This window comes from Myotis yumanensis, unplaced genomic scaffold, assembly GCF_028538775.1.
Source record: "Myotis yumanensis isolate MYYU_CA2020_CCGP unplaced genomic scaffold, mMyoYum1.0.hap1 SCAF_2, whole genome shotgun sequence".
Lineage (NCBI taxonomy): Eukaryota > Metazoa > Chordata > Mammalia > Chiroptera > Vespertilionidae > Myotis > Myotis yumanensis.
Genome location: NW_027223753.1, coordinates 31597613 through 31615444, shown reverse-complemented (window position 1 = coordinate 31615444; position 17832 = coordinate 31597613). Strand labels below are relative to the sequence as shown.

The 17832-nt window shown below is 52.7% G+C and overlaps 1 protein-coding gene across 1 annotated transcript; it reads right to left on the bottom strand.

Annotated features, from left to right (window-relative positions):
* Positions 1–412: 412 nt before the first annotated feature.
* On the bottom strand, positions 413–13330 carry LOC139001774 (fatty-acid amide hydrolase 1-like). Its single transcript, XM_070403303.1, is given in 16 exon segments — positions 413–2314; positions 2788–2933; positions 3455–3563; positions 4037–4076; positions 4955–4995; positions 5286–5385; positions 6848–6945; positions 7429–7554; positions 9012–9028; positions 9031–9135; positions 9377–9417; positions 9668–9874; positions 9955–10088; positions 10319–10453; positions 12796–12909; positions 13018–13330. Coding segments are annotated over 16 exon segments (1575 nt in total). The 5' UTR covers positions 13051–13330; the 3' UTR covers positions 413–2185.
* Between the last annotated feature and the right edge of the window lie 4502 nt (positions 13331–17832).

Sequence of the window (17832 nt, the reverse complement as noted above, 5' to 3'; positions counted from 1 at the left end):
AGCATCCAGGAGGTAGGTTGCTTGGATTAGAGCGAAGCAGTGGAGATGGTACTTGCGCAGTGACCACCTCCTCCGCGTTTTGGCAGCATTTGGTCCCTTATCTTCCCTTTTCCCCACCGCTGATCACCTGGGGAACAGATGTGTTTGTGTCAACGTCCACCACCCCCACAAGCCCAGGGGCCCAAGGATGGAAACCAGGCTTGGTTGAGTTCCAGGACCATTCAGCACAGGGTGGGTATTCCCATGCTGGGGCTTTAGGGTGAATGAATGAAGGAATGAAGCCTTGCGTCTGAAGCCACAAGAATATTAATAACAAAAAAGAGAAATTGGTCAGGAGGAAACTGGGCAGATGGCAGGTATCTTTATGGAACAGTATGAGGTGAAATGACACAGCTGTTACAAGGAACCAGGGCAAAGTACAGCAACTACCAGGTCATCCTGGTACAGGCATCCATGTGGGTTGGGCCCTCTAGTCAGCTCCAAGGTGTGGGGCCCCACCAAGGCAGAGACACCTTTGGCAGAGAATGCAGTTACCACTGGTTGTACAACCATGAGGGGAAGCACCTTTGGAGGAGTAGAAAGATCAGAATGGAGAGGCAAGCCTTCCTTGGCAAGGCAGCTGGTCCGGAAAAGAATTTGAAGTAGGCCAGGTGAGAGCCTATGGCCTACCCTACCAGAAGGCTCAGGCTCAGAAACACCTTCTACAGCAAGCAGGGAGTTAGCGCTAGGGCTGAGGGGTAGGGGGGACAAGAAGGAGTGAGGGGGTTCTGCTGGTAGGGCCAAGAAGTCTGTCACAAGCCAGCCAACCTTCCACCTGCCAAGCAATGCAGTGCAGTGAGAGGTGACCTGGCAGACTGAGCTGATAGCTCACTTGCATTTCAACAGTCAATTCCCAAACCACCTCTCTCTGCAGCTGGAACCCCACCCTAGCTCAGGCTTCAGGCCTCCTTCCCGATTAGGAAAATGGAGCAACCTCTTTATCTCTCTGCAGCCTCTATCCATCCAGTCTACTCTCCTCACTGCACTTGTGTGATCATTCAAGAGCTCCCCATTGCCCATGAAATAGGATTCCAGTTCCTGAACTGGCCCCTCAAATCCACTTGGATCTGACACCACCTACGTTTTTGCTCCTTCTCCTGCACCCATTCAACATGCCTCCATCTGCCAAACTCATCCTGGTCTTTGGGCGTACTATTGTTCCTTCTCCCTGGGATGTCCTCATCCCCGATCTCAGCCTCTGGGAATCATCTAGACTCAACAGAGGCCCTCCTCCTTCAGGAAGCCTTGGCCGGCCCGTGAGCACTCTCTACCAGATCGCCTGTCTGGTGCTCACCTCCCCAGGCCTGTGGACTCACTACCAGAGGGGTCAGCACTCCAATGGTGCCAGCTCAGGGTCAGCACTCCAGACTCCCTGCTGCCCTGTGCCCAGCCCGGTGCTGGCCACTGAGGACAAAGATATACAATAGAGTCCCTGCCATCAAGGAGAGCCAGCGTGCTGAGAGGCAGCTCCCCACACACAGATGCCCAGCACATGGGGCAGACTCTGGGAAACTGGCCACCCACTCCAAGGCTCAGAGGCAGGAGGGAAGGCCTTCTGGAGAAAAGGGGTCTGAGCTGGGCCTCAGAGTATCTAAAGGTAGAGGAGCAGAAAGGGCTTCCTCAGCAGAAGGAAGGATCAAAGGAAGGAAGAAGAGAAAGGGCAATGTCTAGCAAAGCAGGATCTCATCTAAGGCAGGGCGTGGGGGAGGGTGAAGTGCTGGGTGTGCAACACCCACTCGGAGAAGCCTGTGTCCATCCTGTATGATGGGAACCAGGGGAGGTTTGGGAGCAGGAAACTGACATGGCTGGAATCGGGCTCTAAAAGGTCAAGGCTCCAACCCCCAGTGCCTGACAGTGACGGCCAGAAAGTACACAGACTAGAAACCATTTTTTGACTGTTAGTGGTGCCTTGCCTATGGCATACCCACTGGCTGCCACATGGAGAGGGATCAGGACAGAGACAGGGGACCAGACTGAGGGGCAAGGTCCAGACTCAGGGGGTCTCGGCTTCTTGGAAGGGGGTTGGGGGAGGCGGCCTCTGCCCCAAGTGAACGTTTCCTCGCAGGATGGCAGCTGTGCCCTGACCAGGCTGGACGCAGATCCAGTGGGTCCTTTGGAGCCGGCTGGGTGGCTGGGCAGGCAGCAGTCAGAATGGCTGCTTTTCAGGGGTCATCAGCCATTCCACCTCCTGCATAAACCGCAGACACAGCTCTTCCTGCCAGGGCAGAGCCACACACTGCACGGCCACAGGCAGCCCCACGCTCTTCTTCATGGCCTGCAGGGACACAGGGATAAGAATGGGAGGCGGCAAGGCAGGACCCCACCCCAGGGCCAAGAAGCACCCCAGATGGAGAGGAGGGGCAGCACAGCAAGCCCAGCTGCATCCTTCGGGGTCTTGTGTTAAGAAAGACAGACAAGGCCGGCTGGTGTGGCTCATGGTTGAGCGTCAACCTATGAACCAGGAGGTCATGGTCAGGGCACACGCTCAGGTTGCAAGGTCGATCCCGGGTGGGGGCGTGCAGGAGGCAGCCGATTGATGATGTTTCTCTCTTGTTGATGTTTCTATCTCTCTATCCCTCTCCCTTCTTCTATTTCTAAAAATCAATAAAAACATATTTAAAAAGAAAAGAAGACAGGCAAGACCTACATGTGCTTATCTATTTCCTCCGCTGCAGCTACAGTTAGGGAATGGGTGAGTCCAGGAGAAGGGAGACCTGCAGTTGGCCAGGCCAGTCCCCATGATCTCACCTTCCACAGCACCTTGTCCCACTTATCTCCAAAGTAGCCTCTGCAATGCTCCATCTGGGCCTCATCCTCGAGCGTCACTGTGGTGACAGGCACCACCCCCGCTGGGAAGTCCAGGCAGTTGTAGAGCAGAGTGTAGCTGACGGCCCCTGAGACACAGCACAAGTGGCTGGAGCAGGCCAGGTGACCTTCGGTGCCAACTGTCCTGTCTGCGCCTCAGTCTCCCATCCCGTGAAGTGGCAGCCGACCTCCACAGGCAGGGATAGGCTCTCTCCCAGGGCTGAGACTTGAGTGAATGACAAAGCCCAGGAACCCAGATGCAGGCCAGGCTGGAGAGCCTGCTGGGGTTTGCCCCAAGCCTCTGCCCATGTAGCTTCCCCAGCTGGAATGTCACTCCTGTTTTCTTGGCTTATCGAAATCCCACCTCCCCAAACCACAGACTCTGTAACTCAAGATCTCCAACTTGAAGAGTGTGGAGGACAGGGAGCTCATTCCCTCCCAGACATCCCATCTTTGCAGCCAGCCAGACTGTGAGTCGCCTAAGAGCCAGATCCTCCCCAGGGCTCCTCCTCTTCTCCTTCCCAGCAGCCTGGCCAGGCACAGGGCTGAACTCATAGAAGAGAAGGGATGGGTGGGGCTGTCAGGGGCATGGTGGGGAAGCAGGCCTCACCTGTGGCCTTGCCTGGGGCATTCAAGTCCATAGCAGGGCCCAGTATGGGCGTGAGTAGCACATCCAAGTCCAGTGCTCTCCACTGGGTAATCACAGAGCTGCGGTATACCTGGGGAGGGTACCAGCACAGCGGGTGAAGCACTCAGACCCAGCCCAGCCTTTGATTCAGGCACTGGGTGGCTGGGGGCTAGGGTGGCTGGGGGCTGGGGAGTCACAATGGGATGGAGGTCTTCAGGGACACAGGTAGGACTGCTTTCAGGGGGAAGTGATTTCCCCGCCTCCTACAGGAACTGTAGACACCATTCTTCTGGCCAGGGCAGGGCCACAGAGTGCCTGGTGACAGGCAGCACCATACGGAAGAAGAGGCGTCCAGAGTACGAGCCCTGGCTGACCCAGCCCCCAAGGATGTGCATTTGGGCAAGTGAGGGTCAGAGAGCTGGACCCGAGCAGGCCTGTCCAGGGAGGGGGAATAACAGGCTGCTCCAGAAGACAAATAAAACCAGTGCCCAAGAGAGCCCACTGGCAGGTGCCCTGTCCACCCCTCCCATGCCCACCCTAGTCTAGTTCGGGGCTGTGCCTCACCTCGATCTCGTGCTGCAGTTCCCAGAGCTTCCCAGTGGACCTGGCAGAGGGAGTGATGTCACCAGCCACGATGGTCACAGCCATGGGGATAAGGGAGTGAGCAACATCAGACCCCTACTCTTAACACCTCCCGGATCTCATTCCTGCAGACCCTTCTCAACATTGTGGGAGCTCTGAGAGGGAAGCAGTGCAGGGCAGAAGTTCACATCCCTACTGTCCTGTTGAGAAGATCAGGCCCCACAGGGGACTTGGGCTGAGTTACTTAGTGACTCCACCTCAGAGGCAGGACCAGACCAGGCCTGATTCCTAGCTACCCTTAGGAGGGGGCAGAGCTGTCCAAGGTCCTAAATGCCCTGTGGTGAGAAAAGGAGCAAGCCCACAGGATGCCAGGGCCTGAAAATGGGGCAGCTACTGCCCTGATTTTCCCGCTCCAGCCACTAAGGGGCAGGCAAGACCCAGTGCAGCTCAGTTCAGTTCAGATCTCTCCAAAGAGCATCCTCACAGGGCCTCCAGCATCCCCTTGTCCCCTGCCGCACAGCAACTCCTTCCTGGTCCTTCCCACCCATGCCCCAGCCAGGGCAATCTCCTCCCCACCACTCCCATCCTGTGATCTCCCTCCAGCCCGCTTTCCAGCCAGACCTGGGCTTTGCTAAGACAACTTGCAGCTCCCACGTGAAGGCCACGGAGGGACTGTGGAATAGACTCCAACTCAAGGTCTCCGACTTGAATAGTGTTGGGGACAGGAAGCTCCCGTCCTCAGCACTAGTCAAGCTGGAAATCTTGAGTAACAGAGTTGCCACCTGTCTGGGCCACTTTCAGCCTCAGAAGTCACTTCCCACCTCTTTTCCTGTCAGAAACCACTTCAACCCAGGTCTGAGGAAGAGAGAGGGAGGCATCGGGACATGGAAATTTTCTTACCGAGACTTCATGCTGCTGAGAAAGGCTGCCAACCGTGGGAGCTGCAGGACAGACACAGAGTCAGTGACTCAGCTTTGGGCCAGGTGCTGACAACAATCTTCCTCAGGCCAAGCCACCATGCCTCCTCTCTCTGTTCCTCCCCCAGGTCCCAAGTGGCACCCCCTTCAGCATGCAGGACGACTAAAGACCAGAGGGGTGGGAGGAGCAGAGGAGTCTGGGTGGGAGGCTGGGAAGAAGAGGCCATGCCTGCCAGGAGAGGCTGATGAGAAAGGGAAGAGCCCCAGAAGCTCCCCCTCACCCACCCCACCCCTTCCACTCCCTGTGCCCTCACCAGAGGCTTGAGCTCGAAAGCCAGCAGTCCTTTAAGCCACTTGGGCAGCTTCAGAATCCATATCAGGTCCCCCAAGCAGGGGTCCACGAAATCACCTTTGCTGGGAGACAAAGGGTCCAGTCCAGCCACTCCCACCCAAGGCATCCCTCCTGGCTTACCCCCACCCACTGGGTCCTCCATTTTCTATTCAGCAACCTTTGTCCATCTCTCTCCTCATCACACGCTGGTAACCGCTGGTCTCCAAGCCCTTTAACTGACTCCTTTCAAATGTGTGACTAGTTTTTGCTAATTCCTCAGGACTAGCAGGTCACACTCCCTGGCAAACTCAGCTCAGAGCAATAAGGACTGAGGGCAACATCTCCCTGGCCAGGGCTTGATACTGAGGGCAACCCCTGTTGCTGACGCCAGCCTGGAGACACCCGTGGGGCTGTCCAGAGTGGGCCACCCATGACGCTTGTCTCTGAGGCTGTCCCTGGTTCTAGATCTCAGGGAAAGGTCTCAGGTGGCTGAGCCTGGGCCTCATTCCATGGCCAGAATGAAACGTAGCACCTTCCAGGAAGCCTGGACCATCCTCAACCACTGGGGGAAGTCCAGTAAGCCCAGGTGTGTCACCAGAGGCACCTTCGCAGGCCTGGCCTCTGCCTCTGTCAGTCTTTAAGGTCTGAAAACATTCGGGTGGAACAAGCCTCTCTGAATGTGAGCTCTGCAAAGTCCCTTAAAGCGGATCTGGTCCAACCCACCGACTTGACAGAAAACTGAGGTCCTGCTCGAAAGGGAAGGATATGGCTCAAGTCAGAAGGGCCTCTTCTGCCGAAACCGGTTTGGCTCAGTGGATAGAGCATCGGCCTGCGGACTGAAAGGTCCCAGGTTCGATTCTGATCAAGGGCATGTACCTGGGTTGTGGGCACATCCCCAGTGGGAGATGTGCACGAGGCAGCTGATCGATGTTTCTCTCTCATCGATGTTTCTAACTCTCTATCTCTCTCCCTTCCTCTCTGTAAAAAAAAACAATAAAATATATTAACAAAAAAAAAAGAAGGGCCTCTTCTCCAAAGAGACAGAAAAGAAAGAAAAGAAAGAAAAGAAAAGAAAAGAAAAGAAAAGAAAAGAAAAGAAAAGAAGAGAAAAGAAAAGAAAAGGGAAGGGAAGGGAAGAAATGAAAAAGAAGAGCCTCAAATCACAGCATGATGTCTAGACCCCTGCCCTCCTGCCTGATCCTGCCCTTATCTCTCATCTTTCCCGACAGTCAGGTAGGCCCCTGCCCATCTCCTACCTCCCAAAGAGCTCAGCTGGGGGCCAGACCACACATGCTCAGTCCAGCCTCCCCTTGCGCTGGCACCTTTCCAAACTGTCTCTGGTGAGGTATCTGCAGGCCCAACCTGCAGTTGGAAATGCAGCGGGTCCCTGCCCAGAATGCGTCGTCCTTCTTTGTGTTCAGCTGAGGCCTGTCCCCCTTCTTCCCCCAGGTGGCCCGTCCCTGGGGGTCAAAGCACTCCACTGCTCTCCCTGGGTCTACCCTTGTCCTGATTCCACCGCAGACCCCGAAGACAATCATCACTCACAAGTTGTGTAGGAAGCTGCCGCCACCATCACTGAACAGCCCGCCGGTAGATAGCGTCTCTAGAGCGTAGGGTATGTTGCTTGGCAGGAAGGGAACCAGCTGCAGGATTGGAAGGTATGAGCCCCCACCCCTAGAAACCCTTGGGTCTGTCCACCCCCGTGCTGCCCAGATGGCCCTGAGGATGGACTGGACCAACTCTGCCGCACGGTAGCTCTCACTGCAGCCACCAAGGTGGCCTTGCTTCCCGGAGCCACACGTGAACTGGTCTGAGATTAGCAGACCAACACCCACGGGCCCACCATCTCAGGGCCCCGGGAACCTATGGGCAGCTGTGCACCATGTGGTGGATGAGGCTTCCCAAAGCCACCATCACACATCCCTAGCACGAGGCTGAGTCCACCATCAATTACTTACCCCAACACACACTCCTGATTAGCCCTGTCTATACTGCTGCCACAGGGACTCAGTTCCCAGCCCAACCACAAAACAATCCGGGTGCAAGGATGCCAGGAAGGGGTGGTGGCCAGGAAGGCTTCCCTGAAGGAAGGCCATGCCAGGGCTTCTGGGCCCCTGCAGCCATACCGTGTGGCCAGCAGCCTCCAGTCTCTGCTTGGTCTCCAGCACGGCCCGCTTCATGGCTGGGGTGGGCATGGTGTACTTGTCTGTCTCATAATACCCCACACGCAAGGGCCGAGAGCTTGCACAGACCTGGAGACGAAGCACAAGAGTCAGAGTCCGGTCGGGAGAGGGTGGCCCGAGGTGGGGCTTCCCGAGATCGAAGCCACTCAGCCTCACACAGCTGCTAGGCTGAGGCCCGCAACCCCTGAAAACAGACTGCCAGCAAGGCCAGCCCTTTCTCAGAATAACTTCACGATGACCCTGCAGATTCCCTCGTTCATATGAGGAAATTAAGGCTTCAGATCCAGCCCAGAGGGGTGCTGACACCGGTCCAAGACCACCAATGCAGAGTGACAATACTATGTCCTGTCTGCTGCCTGTGTCAAGAATGCAGGACCTGACTCCCATGATAAACTGTCCCAGACCTCATTTCCACCGCTCCTCCTTCTCGGGGAGGGGGTCCGTTAGGACATCCTACTCTGCTGGGGAGGGGAGCTCACACCATCCAGCACAGATTTCCCACCTGCCAAGGAGCACCAAGGCCCACTGACCTGCCCAGGGGCCTCCCGCCTTCCCAAGGTGACCTGGGCTGCGTGAGGGAGCCATGGAGCTTGCATTGCTCAGTGTACTGTCTGCATTCGCATGGCTTCACTATGCCACTGTCTGCATCCATCTAACTTGAATGCTCCTGAATGCTTTATATATAAAGTGCAAAGGATTTTCCATTCTTAAAAGACCCTTCAACTCTTCAACAGAAGGGTAAAATGACACCTTATGCTTTAAGACTCCTTAAATCCCTCACCTCAAAATCCTCACCTTGCTGTGTCCACCAATCCTAAACTACTATTACATCATGATCCTTACAAACCCCCACATTGAAATACTCACCTAAAAAACCAGAGTTCAAAATCTCAACAAATATCCCCACTTTGCCCCTTCTCTCCTCCTCTACCCTCACCCCTCCCCGCCCTAGTGCTACTAAGGTTCTGTTGGGGCAGCATTCTCCTTCACCACAGAAACTAGTAAACTCAGCTTTGTCCGATCCACAGGCTGTTTTGGTGGTATTTGGGGAGCCAGCTTTCAACACTGCCCACAGATCCCAGCTTTCTCAGACGGTCTGCCTTTAACTATCCTTATTCAGCCTACATGCCAAGCATCACAAAGGAGGTTGGGGGTATGGACGCAAATACTGAAGAAAGGCTCCTGTTTGCTGCAGGTCAAACACGGAGGAGGCACATCAGTTCTCCCTCAAGTTGTTCTGGTGCTGGGAAGTGGTTCCTTGGTGGCAGCAGCAGAGGCTGGGGCTAGAAGGCGGGACCTGTCCTCAGCCAAGATTGCCAGCTGACAATTTGGAAGACTGAGTTTCTAAATGCAGGCAAGGGCTCCATCTAGTGGCTATCTGTGGAGCAGCAGCTGACCCTGGTCTCCGGCCCCTAGGGGCTGGTTTTCAGGAGACAGGGCCTCCAAGGCCTCCCACACTGCCTGGGGGCTGCCCTCTGGGCTCAGGAGCACCAGTGACAACTGCACCCACCCCCATCCCTGCTCACCTCCTCCCTGAAGGGCAGGGGGGCACAGTGGTGTCCAACCGGAACATGTCCTCACACAGCAGTGCTCGCAGGCACAGCGCCAGACTCTCCACATCCCGGGCCATGAGGCCAACTGAGAGCTGTACTGTCAGGTGGGGAGGGGAGGGAAGAGAGATCACTGGGCTCTGGGGTTGGGTCCAAGTAAGGGGCTGGGCCATGGCCCAGGAGTGTGGACAGAGATAAGGAGGTAGGACCTCAGACCTAGAGTGGCCTGGGGACCAAACTCTGTCCTCAGAAGAGGCAGGGGCAGAGGTGGATCAGGCAAACCCCCACCACCACCACCACCACCACCGCCTCCAGGGCACTAAGGAAACCACAAACCTCACCTGCCAGCTGTCCATAGACACAGCCCTTCAGACCAATCTTGCTGGATAAGAAACACAAGATAATTGGGAACAAGAAAGAGCCTACCTCTGCCCCACTCCTCACCCACACAGTAGCTCAGAAATCTTACCACGTGGCAGCTAGGAACCAGGGCCAGCGTGGAGCTGTGGGACTCCCTCCCAGAAAAACCCCAGGCAGGGAACCCCTGCCAGGAACCCAGAGAGGCGAGAAGCTAGGCCAAGGTCACACCACGAGGGACCCAGAGCTCCCTCCACCCACTTCCTACACCATACCTGAGGCGGTTCCCTGTAGGCTTGAGGCCGCAGATGCCACAGAAGGAGGAGGGAAAGCGGATGCTGCCCCCGATGTCGGTGCCTAAGCCCAGCAGGGATCCTCCAGCTCCAATGAGGGCTCCTTCTCCCCCTGAGGAGCCACCTGGGCTCTGAGAGGGATCCCATGGGTTCGTGGTCTTGCCAAAGAGGGGGTTACTGCAGTCATAGCTGGAGGAAGCAGGGATGGATTGGCCATGTCACCCTGGCACAGGTGACCCTGCCTCCTCCCCACACCCATGAGACCCAACCTGAACATGGACTGGGGCACGTTGGTATGCACGAAGGGCACGGCGCCCTGCAGCTTTAGCACCTGCACCACCACGCTGTCGTACTCTGCTGGCACCCCCTCATTCACGCTCAAGCCCAAGGTCGAGTCCTGGCCCTAGAAGGAGGGATGGACACCGAGAGGGACATGGCTGATGAGTCAGGGCCCTTTCAGCAGCAGAGGGTCCACTCCCACCGCCCTGTCACAGGCCAAGACAGAGCACACCGTGGTGCCCGCTCAAGGCCTCTGGACCTGACATTTCCTCTGAGGGCCCAGGGTAACCCAGGACACAGAGCTGTTGGCAGGGACGCGGAGGAGTTGAGGCCTGACGCTAAGGCAGGGCATACCTTGTAGCTGAAGCACTCCTTGAGGCTCACGGGGACACCATAGAGCAGGCCCTGTTTGGGGGCCTGGGACAGCTGAGTCTCACAGTCTGCCAGGTAGGTGGTCACACAGTTGGTCTCTTTGTTCACTTCCCAGGCCTAGGGGAGGGAGAAATGGACACAGGGCACAGTGAGGCCGGCCTTTAAAGGAAATGTGGTAAAATACACACAACATAAAACTGGCCTTCTGAATTATACTCAGGGGAAGGGTAGCCATGAGCGCAGAGGATAATTTAGGGCCCAGCATCCACGTCACTGGGGACATCTGGCCCCAGCCTCACCCAGGCTGTCTCTGGCCTTCAACCCCCCAGAGACGGAGAAAGAGAGGCATCCCAGGGGCAAGGCACAAGCAGGGCACTCGAAAGAGCAAGATACCGGCGTCAGAAGCCCCCCAGAGGGAATGAGATGAGCCTTGGCCACTCTCCTCCTCCTTCAGCCACCTCTCTGCCCAGTGAGGCCGTCAGGGCAGATCCCCGTCTCAAACCACACTGGGCGTCAGCACAATGCAGGGCTAGACCCAGGCTCTCGCCTCCCAGAGCCCAGCACACGCTCCTCTGCCCCAGGCCTGGCCCTCATCTCCCCAAGCTAAGCTTCCCCTCTCCCAGGAGCTCTTGAATTTGATCATCAAGTCACATGGCGGAGTCACTGACTCACAGTGAAGGGGGTGGGCGCTTGACTGGAGTAAGGACACCCTCACTGTGGCTGGTGGCCACTAGGCTTTGCTGACACACACTCAACAGGGCCCTACAGGAGGGAAAGGTCAGGGGAGTGTGAGGTTCAGTTTAAGTAAATACTCTTGTTCCTGTGAAACATCTGAGAAAATGGGTGTCGGTCCTGTTACCACACTCAGGCCCATGAAATCTGTCTCCGGGCTACCCAAGGCATGAAGGTAGGAAGCCAATCTGTAACCAGAATGCTTTCCTGTGATCTCTTTCTTTAAAAAAAAAAAATAAAAATATTTAATTGTTTTTTTCAGAGAGGAAGGGAGAGAGATAGAGAGTTAGAAACATTGATGAGAGAGAAACATCCATCAGCTGCCTCCTGCACACCCCCTACTGGGGATGTGCCCGCAACCAAGGTACATGCCCTTGACCAGAATCGAACCTGGGACCCTTCAGTCCATAGGCCAACGCTCTATCCACTGAGCCAAACCAGTTAGGGTTCCTGTGATCTCATTCAAGAAATCATGCAAAAGTCACACTCATAAAGCACAAACATATTTCAAACACATTTCTTGAGCACTTACTATATAAAAGATATGGCGTCCAGCACTAAGGTGCAAAGACAAATAAGAAGTTCTGTCACAAGAAAGCTCACATTTGCCATTGAAAAGAGAAAGACAAAGTAGGCCCTATAATGGGATGAGAAATGTGCTATTAGAAAGTGAACACAGTCCTAGCCAGTTTGGTTCAGTGGATAGAGCATCGGCCTGCAGACCAAAGGGTCCCAGGTTCAATTCCAGTCAAGGGAACGTACCTTGATTGCAGGCTCCTCCCCCAACCCAGGCCCTGGTCAGGGCTCCTGCAGGAGGCAACCACTCGATAGGTTTCTGTCACATTGATAATTCTCTCTGTCTTTCTCTCTCTCTCCCACTCTCCCTAAAAATCAATGGAAAAATATTCTCGGGTGAGGATTAACAAAACAAACAAAAGAAAGTGAACACTAAAGAGGAAACCTAACTTGGGCTGGGAGCGGGGGGAGGGTCAGGGAAGGCTTTGGAAGGGCAGTCCTCTAGGCCTGAAGGCTCAGCTAGGGGAGCTTGTTATACCGAGCAGGGCAAAGAAGAGGGAGAAGAGCCAATCGGCAAAAGGAACTCCACACAAGCCAGCACAGAACATGCCAGGCCCTAGAACCGCCAACATCTGAGCTACACTGATGCCCCAAGCTCCAGAGGCTTTGGCCAGAGAGGATGCTGGAGACAAAGGCGGAACAGAATGAGAGTCTGAAGAACTGGAGGCCTGAAGGGATTTGTCCAGGAGGCTGGTGCTTGAGCATGAAGGGAGACAGTGCTGGAGGACCAGGGCGGCTGAAGAGGGGTGGGGACAAGGGGTGGACTAGGGAGAGCCATAGAAAAGGAACAGACTAGACTCGGTGACCAATGAGGTGGGGGCAGGAGGGAGAGGGAAGTCTGGGCTGAAAGCCAGTTTTCTAGCAAAGACAACATGATCAGTGTCCCCTCCTCATACACAGAATCAGCCTCTTCAACCTGCCTCTCTCTCTCTCTCTCTCTCTCTCTCTCTCTCACACACACACACACACACACACACACACACACACACACACACACCTCTGGCTCCTTTCCTCCCTGGCAGCCCCAAGCACTGTGGTCCCACAATGGCCCTCAGCAAGATAAACTCCAGGCCAGGTTTCCCCCACAACCTGTACGGAGAGAGCAAATAGGAAGGAGCAGGGAAGATCACTGGCTGGCCAGCCACCCTTACCTTTCCCACATAGGTGAAGAGTGCAGCCTGGGGGGACAGCTCCCCATTGTGTAACTTCTGTACCAGTTGAGGCAGAGTCAGGGCCAGCAGCGCCTTTGAGTCCAGGTCGGGGTTCTGGGGAGACACCTCAGATCAGTCCTGCTCCCTGCAGGCCCTACATGCTTGCAGCAGACACCTTGTCCCATGTCCTCAAAACCCCACATCTACTAAGCAGATGCTCACCGCCACATGCCAATCCATGCCAGACATGCCCATCCACAAATCTGACACCGTGACCCAGCCATTGCCACCTGGGACAGGGCAGATATTATCTCTTCAAGAAGCTTCCTGGACAGACACCCAGGGAGAAGCCATGCCCAGGCTGATTTTTTTTAATAAATTAGAACTTATAAAAATTAAAAACCTAGGCTCTGTGAACGATGAAATGACAAAATGTCCACTGGAGGGAAATACTGGAAACCACATTTACATCCAAGTGGTAGAATGTGAATGCACACACACCAAAAACACTCAAAACGAAAACAAACAACCCAATTACAAAAGACATGGACAGGCACTTCATTGAGGAGGATATACAGATGGCAAAATCAAAACCATAGTGAGATAGTGAGGCACATAGACCAGAACACCTCACACCAAATATAAGAACAGTCCCAAATGCTGATGAGGATGTGAAAAAAGCAGTCATGCGGGCATCGTGCATCGATAGTGGTGATAAAAATGGCATGCCCACTCCAGAAAACAGTAATTTCAAAACACAAGCAAACAAACTACTATAACAAGAACATGCGATTATTACACATCCCAGCAACTCAACCCAGGGCATCTACTCCCCTCCCCCTCCCCCACCCTCACCCCGTCCCAGAAATGAAAACTTGTGTCTTCCAGACATGACTCAGCAGGCCTGGGATAGTCAGAACCTGCACATTACAGAGAAAGGTCTGACGGGCCTGGCTCCAGGAGGAAACCTCTGAGCCCTTGGAAGGTCCTGGCCCAGGAGGATTATTAAACCACCCTCAATGGCTGCCTACTGTGTGCCAGGCGCCGTGCTGGTGTGCTCTATGTTTTTATTAAATCTACTACCGTTCCCCTTGCACAGTAAAGAAACTGAGGCTCAGAGAGGGGAAGTGCCTTGCTTAGGACCATACAGGCAAACTCCAGTTCTCTGCCCGCTCAGCACAGGCTGCCCACTGGCTGTCCACCTGCACCTGGCCACCCAACCAGCAGGGGAGGGTGAAAACAAGAAGAGCCCATGCTGCGTGGTTAGGCTGCAGCTGAGAGCCACATACAGAAGAGGATTTCTTCATTCATTCCACAGAGATGGTGCCTACTCTGTACCAGGTGCCACACTAAGCAGGGGTGATACCAGTGAACAAAGAAGGCATGTGCATGCTTTGGGGGGTTTATACCAGGTGCAGGTTGCGAGTGAGCAGGTAATAAGTTAACAAATAAGAATTTCAGATAGTGAGATATAATGTAAAGGAAATAAACATGGATGAGGGAAACGGGCAGCATACAGGTAGAGGGTGGTCAGGGAAGAGCTCTCTGAAGGAGACATTTGATCAAACACCTCACTGCCAGGCCTCAAAGGCTCCTAGAGTCCCTGGGATCAGCCCCTACCGGCAAACACAGTCACTTCCTCCTCCAGGGCACTGGACTAATTCCTGAACAGGGGCTAGAGGAGATCCGAGCCACAGCCACCAATTCTCACCTCTATGGTCTCCTGCTCTTGTCAAAGTCTTCAGGGGCCTCCCTGTTGCCAAATCCCACAGGAGCTTCTCCTTTTTATTCTGCTCCATGTCTCCCTGACCACACACCAGCTTTCTTCAATTCTCTCCTGGCCTGGAGATACCACCCTCTCTGATTCTCCTCCTGCCCTTTGGCTACTTCTGTCATCCACTTGGTCCATCAACAAACATTTTCTGAGCATCCTCTATGTGTCAAGAACTGTTAGAGGCTATGAATTTAGAGGTAACTAAGATAGGCAAGTCCCCGCTTTCAGAGAGCTTACATTCAAGAAAATAAACAAATAAACAGTAATAAATAGACCACAGTGTGACAAAGCAAATAAACAGAGTGCTGTGATGAAACAGCAGAGAACTGACCCAGATGGCCTGGGCAGGCCTCTCCAGGGGGTGACATTTCAGCTGTGATTTGATGGATGAGAAGGTGCCAGACAGAGACTCCTTGAGTTTCCCTCGGGGCACCTCTTCTTCCCTCTCTGATGCTGGGAGAAGTCATTCACTCCAGTGGCTCTCTCTGCTCTCCAACTTCCCCAATGACCTCCAGTTCCTCCACCCAGCCTGACTCAACTGAGCTCAACCCAGTCATAGGGCTATTCCCAATGGTGCCCACCCCTTCGAGTCCTTCCCCCTGAGCCTGCTCCCCTGCTTTCCACCAGCTCCCTCTCATCCTCCTCCGTGTATACCCTCACTCAGGGAAGGGCTGCATCCATCCAGGTGCTAAAGTAAGAAAACGGGAGTCAGCCTGGACTCCTCCCTCACCCTCCCACCTGCATCCAATCACTCACCAAGCCTCACAAGCAGCTCTGGAAAATGCCACCTCTCCATCACCTCTACCAAGATCCTCACTGGTGCTCATCCCTTCTCTCCCAGGTCACCCAGGGACCACCTAGCTGGCCGCCCTGCCAAAGTCTTATCACTCCCACCCACTCTTCCTTTTTGCCTGCCCAGATTGTGCAAAGCTCAACCAGGGCTTGCCTTTCCCCTTAAAACCTCCTTACACCACAAGCATGTTCCGGGAGGTGCTTCCAGGCACGATCCTGTCAGACTCCTCTGCACCCCTCAATGCGACACCACCACTCATACCCTCCACATGCACCCATCATACAGCACCCTTCCCTTAATTTGTTAAACAGATACAATACTTATTTGGGATTTTTTTTTTAAAAATGGATCCATGATTTCTCTATATACACTAAATAATCCCTGGATTTTTTTTCACATGCAATACAATTCATTTACTTTTACAACTTATAATTCATTCTAAAGGCTTAACTTATTTGTTGGTATAACAGCTCTATTAGTTCAAATCAAGACAGCACATGTTCTAGCTAGCCCATCATGATGATGCAACATTTAGCTCTTCCCTGGATATTTTTTTAAGGCATACAAAATAAGCCCAGTTGGCATGGCTCGATGGTTGAGCATTGACCTATGAACCAGAAGGTCATGGTTCAATTCCAGGTTAGGACACATGCCCAGGTAGTGGGTTTGATCCCTGTGTGAGGCGTGCAGGAGGCAGCCGATCAATGATTCTCTCTCATTATTAATGTTTCTCTGTCTCTCTCTCCCTCTCCCTTCCTCTCTGAAATCAATAAAAAATATATATATATTTTTAAAAAGGTATAAAAATGAAAAGTGAACATTCCCTCATCTCTGGGACCATCCTGCCCAGTCCCTCTTCTGAAAACAAAACCATAGTTAACAGTTTCTGATTAACCTTATAGGGAAAAAATGTTTATGAAAACCCACAATGGATGTAATTGCTGACATATATTCTATTTTGCACAGAGAGATCATACTATATACACAGTACTACACCTTACCTTTCTCACTTCACAATAAAAATAGCAAGACTGTTTTTCCTCCCAATTATATAAATATGTGATCATTGTTTTTATTTTATTAATCCTACCCAAGGATATTTTTTTTCCATTGGTTTTTTAAAATATATTTTTATTGATTTCAAGAGGGAGAGGGAGAGATAGAAACATGAATGATGGAGAGAATCACTGATTGGCTGCCTCCTGCACACCCCCTACTGGGGATCGAACCTGCAACCCAGGCATGTCCCCTGGACTGGAATCGAACTGGGACCCTTCAGGCTGATGCTCTATCCACCGAGCCTAACCAGCTAGGGCTTTCATTGATTTCTTAGAGAGAGTGGAAAGGGGGAATAGGGAGAAAGAGAGAGAAACATCGATGTGAGAGAGACACATGGATCAGTTGCCTCCCGCATACTTCTGGACCAGAATCTGCAACCCAAGTACGTGCCCTTGATCAGGAATCGAACCCATGAACCTTCGGTGCACAAGCCAACGCTCTAACCCAGAGGTTCTCAACCTTCCTAATGCCGTGACCCTTTAATACAGTTCCTCATGTTGTGGTGACCCCCAATTTCATTGTTACAAATTGAACATAATTAAAGCATAGTGATTAATCACAAAAACAATATGTAATTATATATGTGTTTTCCGATCGTCTTAGGCGACCCCTGTGAAAGGGTCGTTCAACTCTTGTTGTAGGTTCTTCCTATTCATCACTTTGAATATGTCTTGCCACTCCCTTCTGGCCTGCTTAGTTTCTAATGAGAAATCAGCTAACAATCTTATGGGTACTCCCTTGTAGGTAACTAACTGTTTTTCTCTTGCTGCTTTTAAGATTCTCTTTGTCCTTTGCTCTTGGCATTTTAATTATGATGTGTCTTGGTGTGGGCCTCTTTTTTGGGGTTCTCTGTGCTCCTGGACTTGTAAGTCTATTTCTTTCACCAGGTAGGGGAAGTTTCCTGTCATTATTTCTCCAAATAGGTTTTCAGTATCTTGCTCTCTCTCTTCTTCTGGCACCCCCATAACTCGGATGTTGGTACACTTGAAGTTGTCCCAGAGGCTCCTTACACTATCTTCATATTTTGGGATTCTTTTTTCTTTTTGCTTTTCTGGTTGGATGTTTTTTGCTTCTTCGTATTTCAAATCTTTGACTTGATTCTTGCGATCCTCTAGTCTGCTGTTGGATTTCGGTATAATATTCTTTATTGCAGTCAGTGTATGCTTAATTTCTAGTTGGTCCTTTTTCATATCCTCGAGGGTCTCACTAGATTTATTGAGGGTCTCACTAAATTTATCAGCGGTTTCTAGGAAATTCTTGAAAACACCTTATAACCGTGGTTTTGAACTCTATATCCAGTAGTTTGCTTTCCTCCATTTCTGTCATTTGTGAACTGTTTCTTTTTCTCCCAAGTGATTTTTTAAAAAATCAGTTGCCTATACTTTGTATATAAGGATTTCTGGTACCAAGA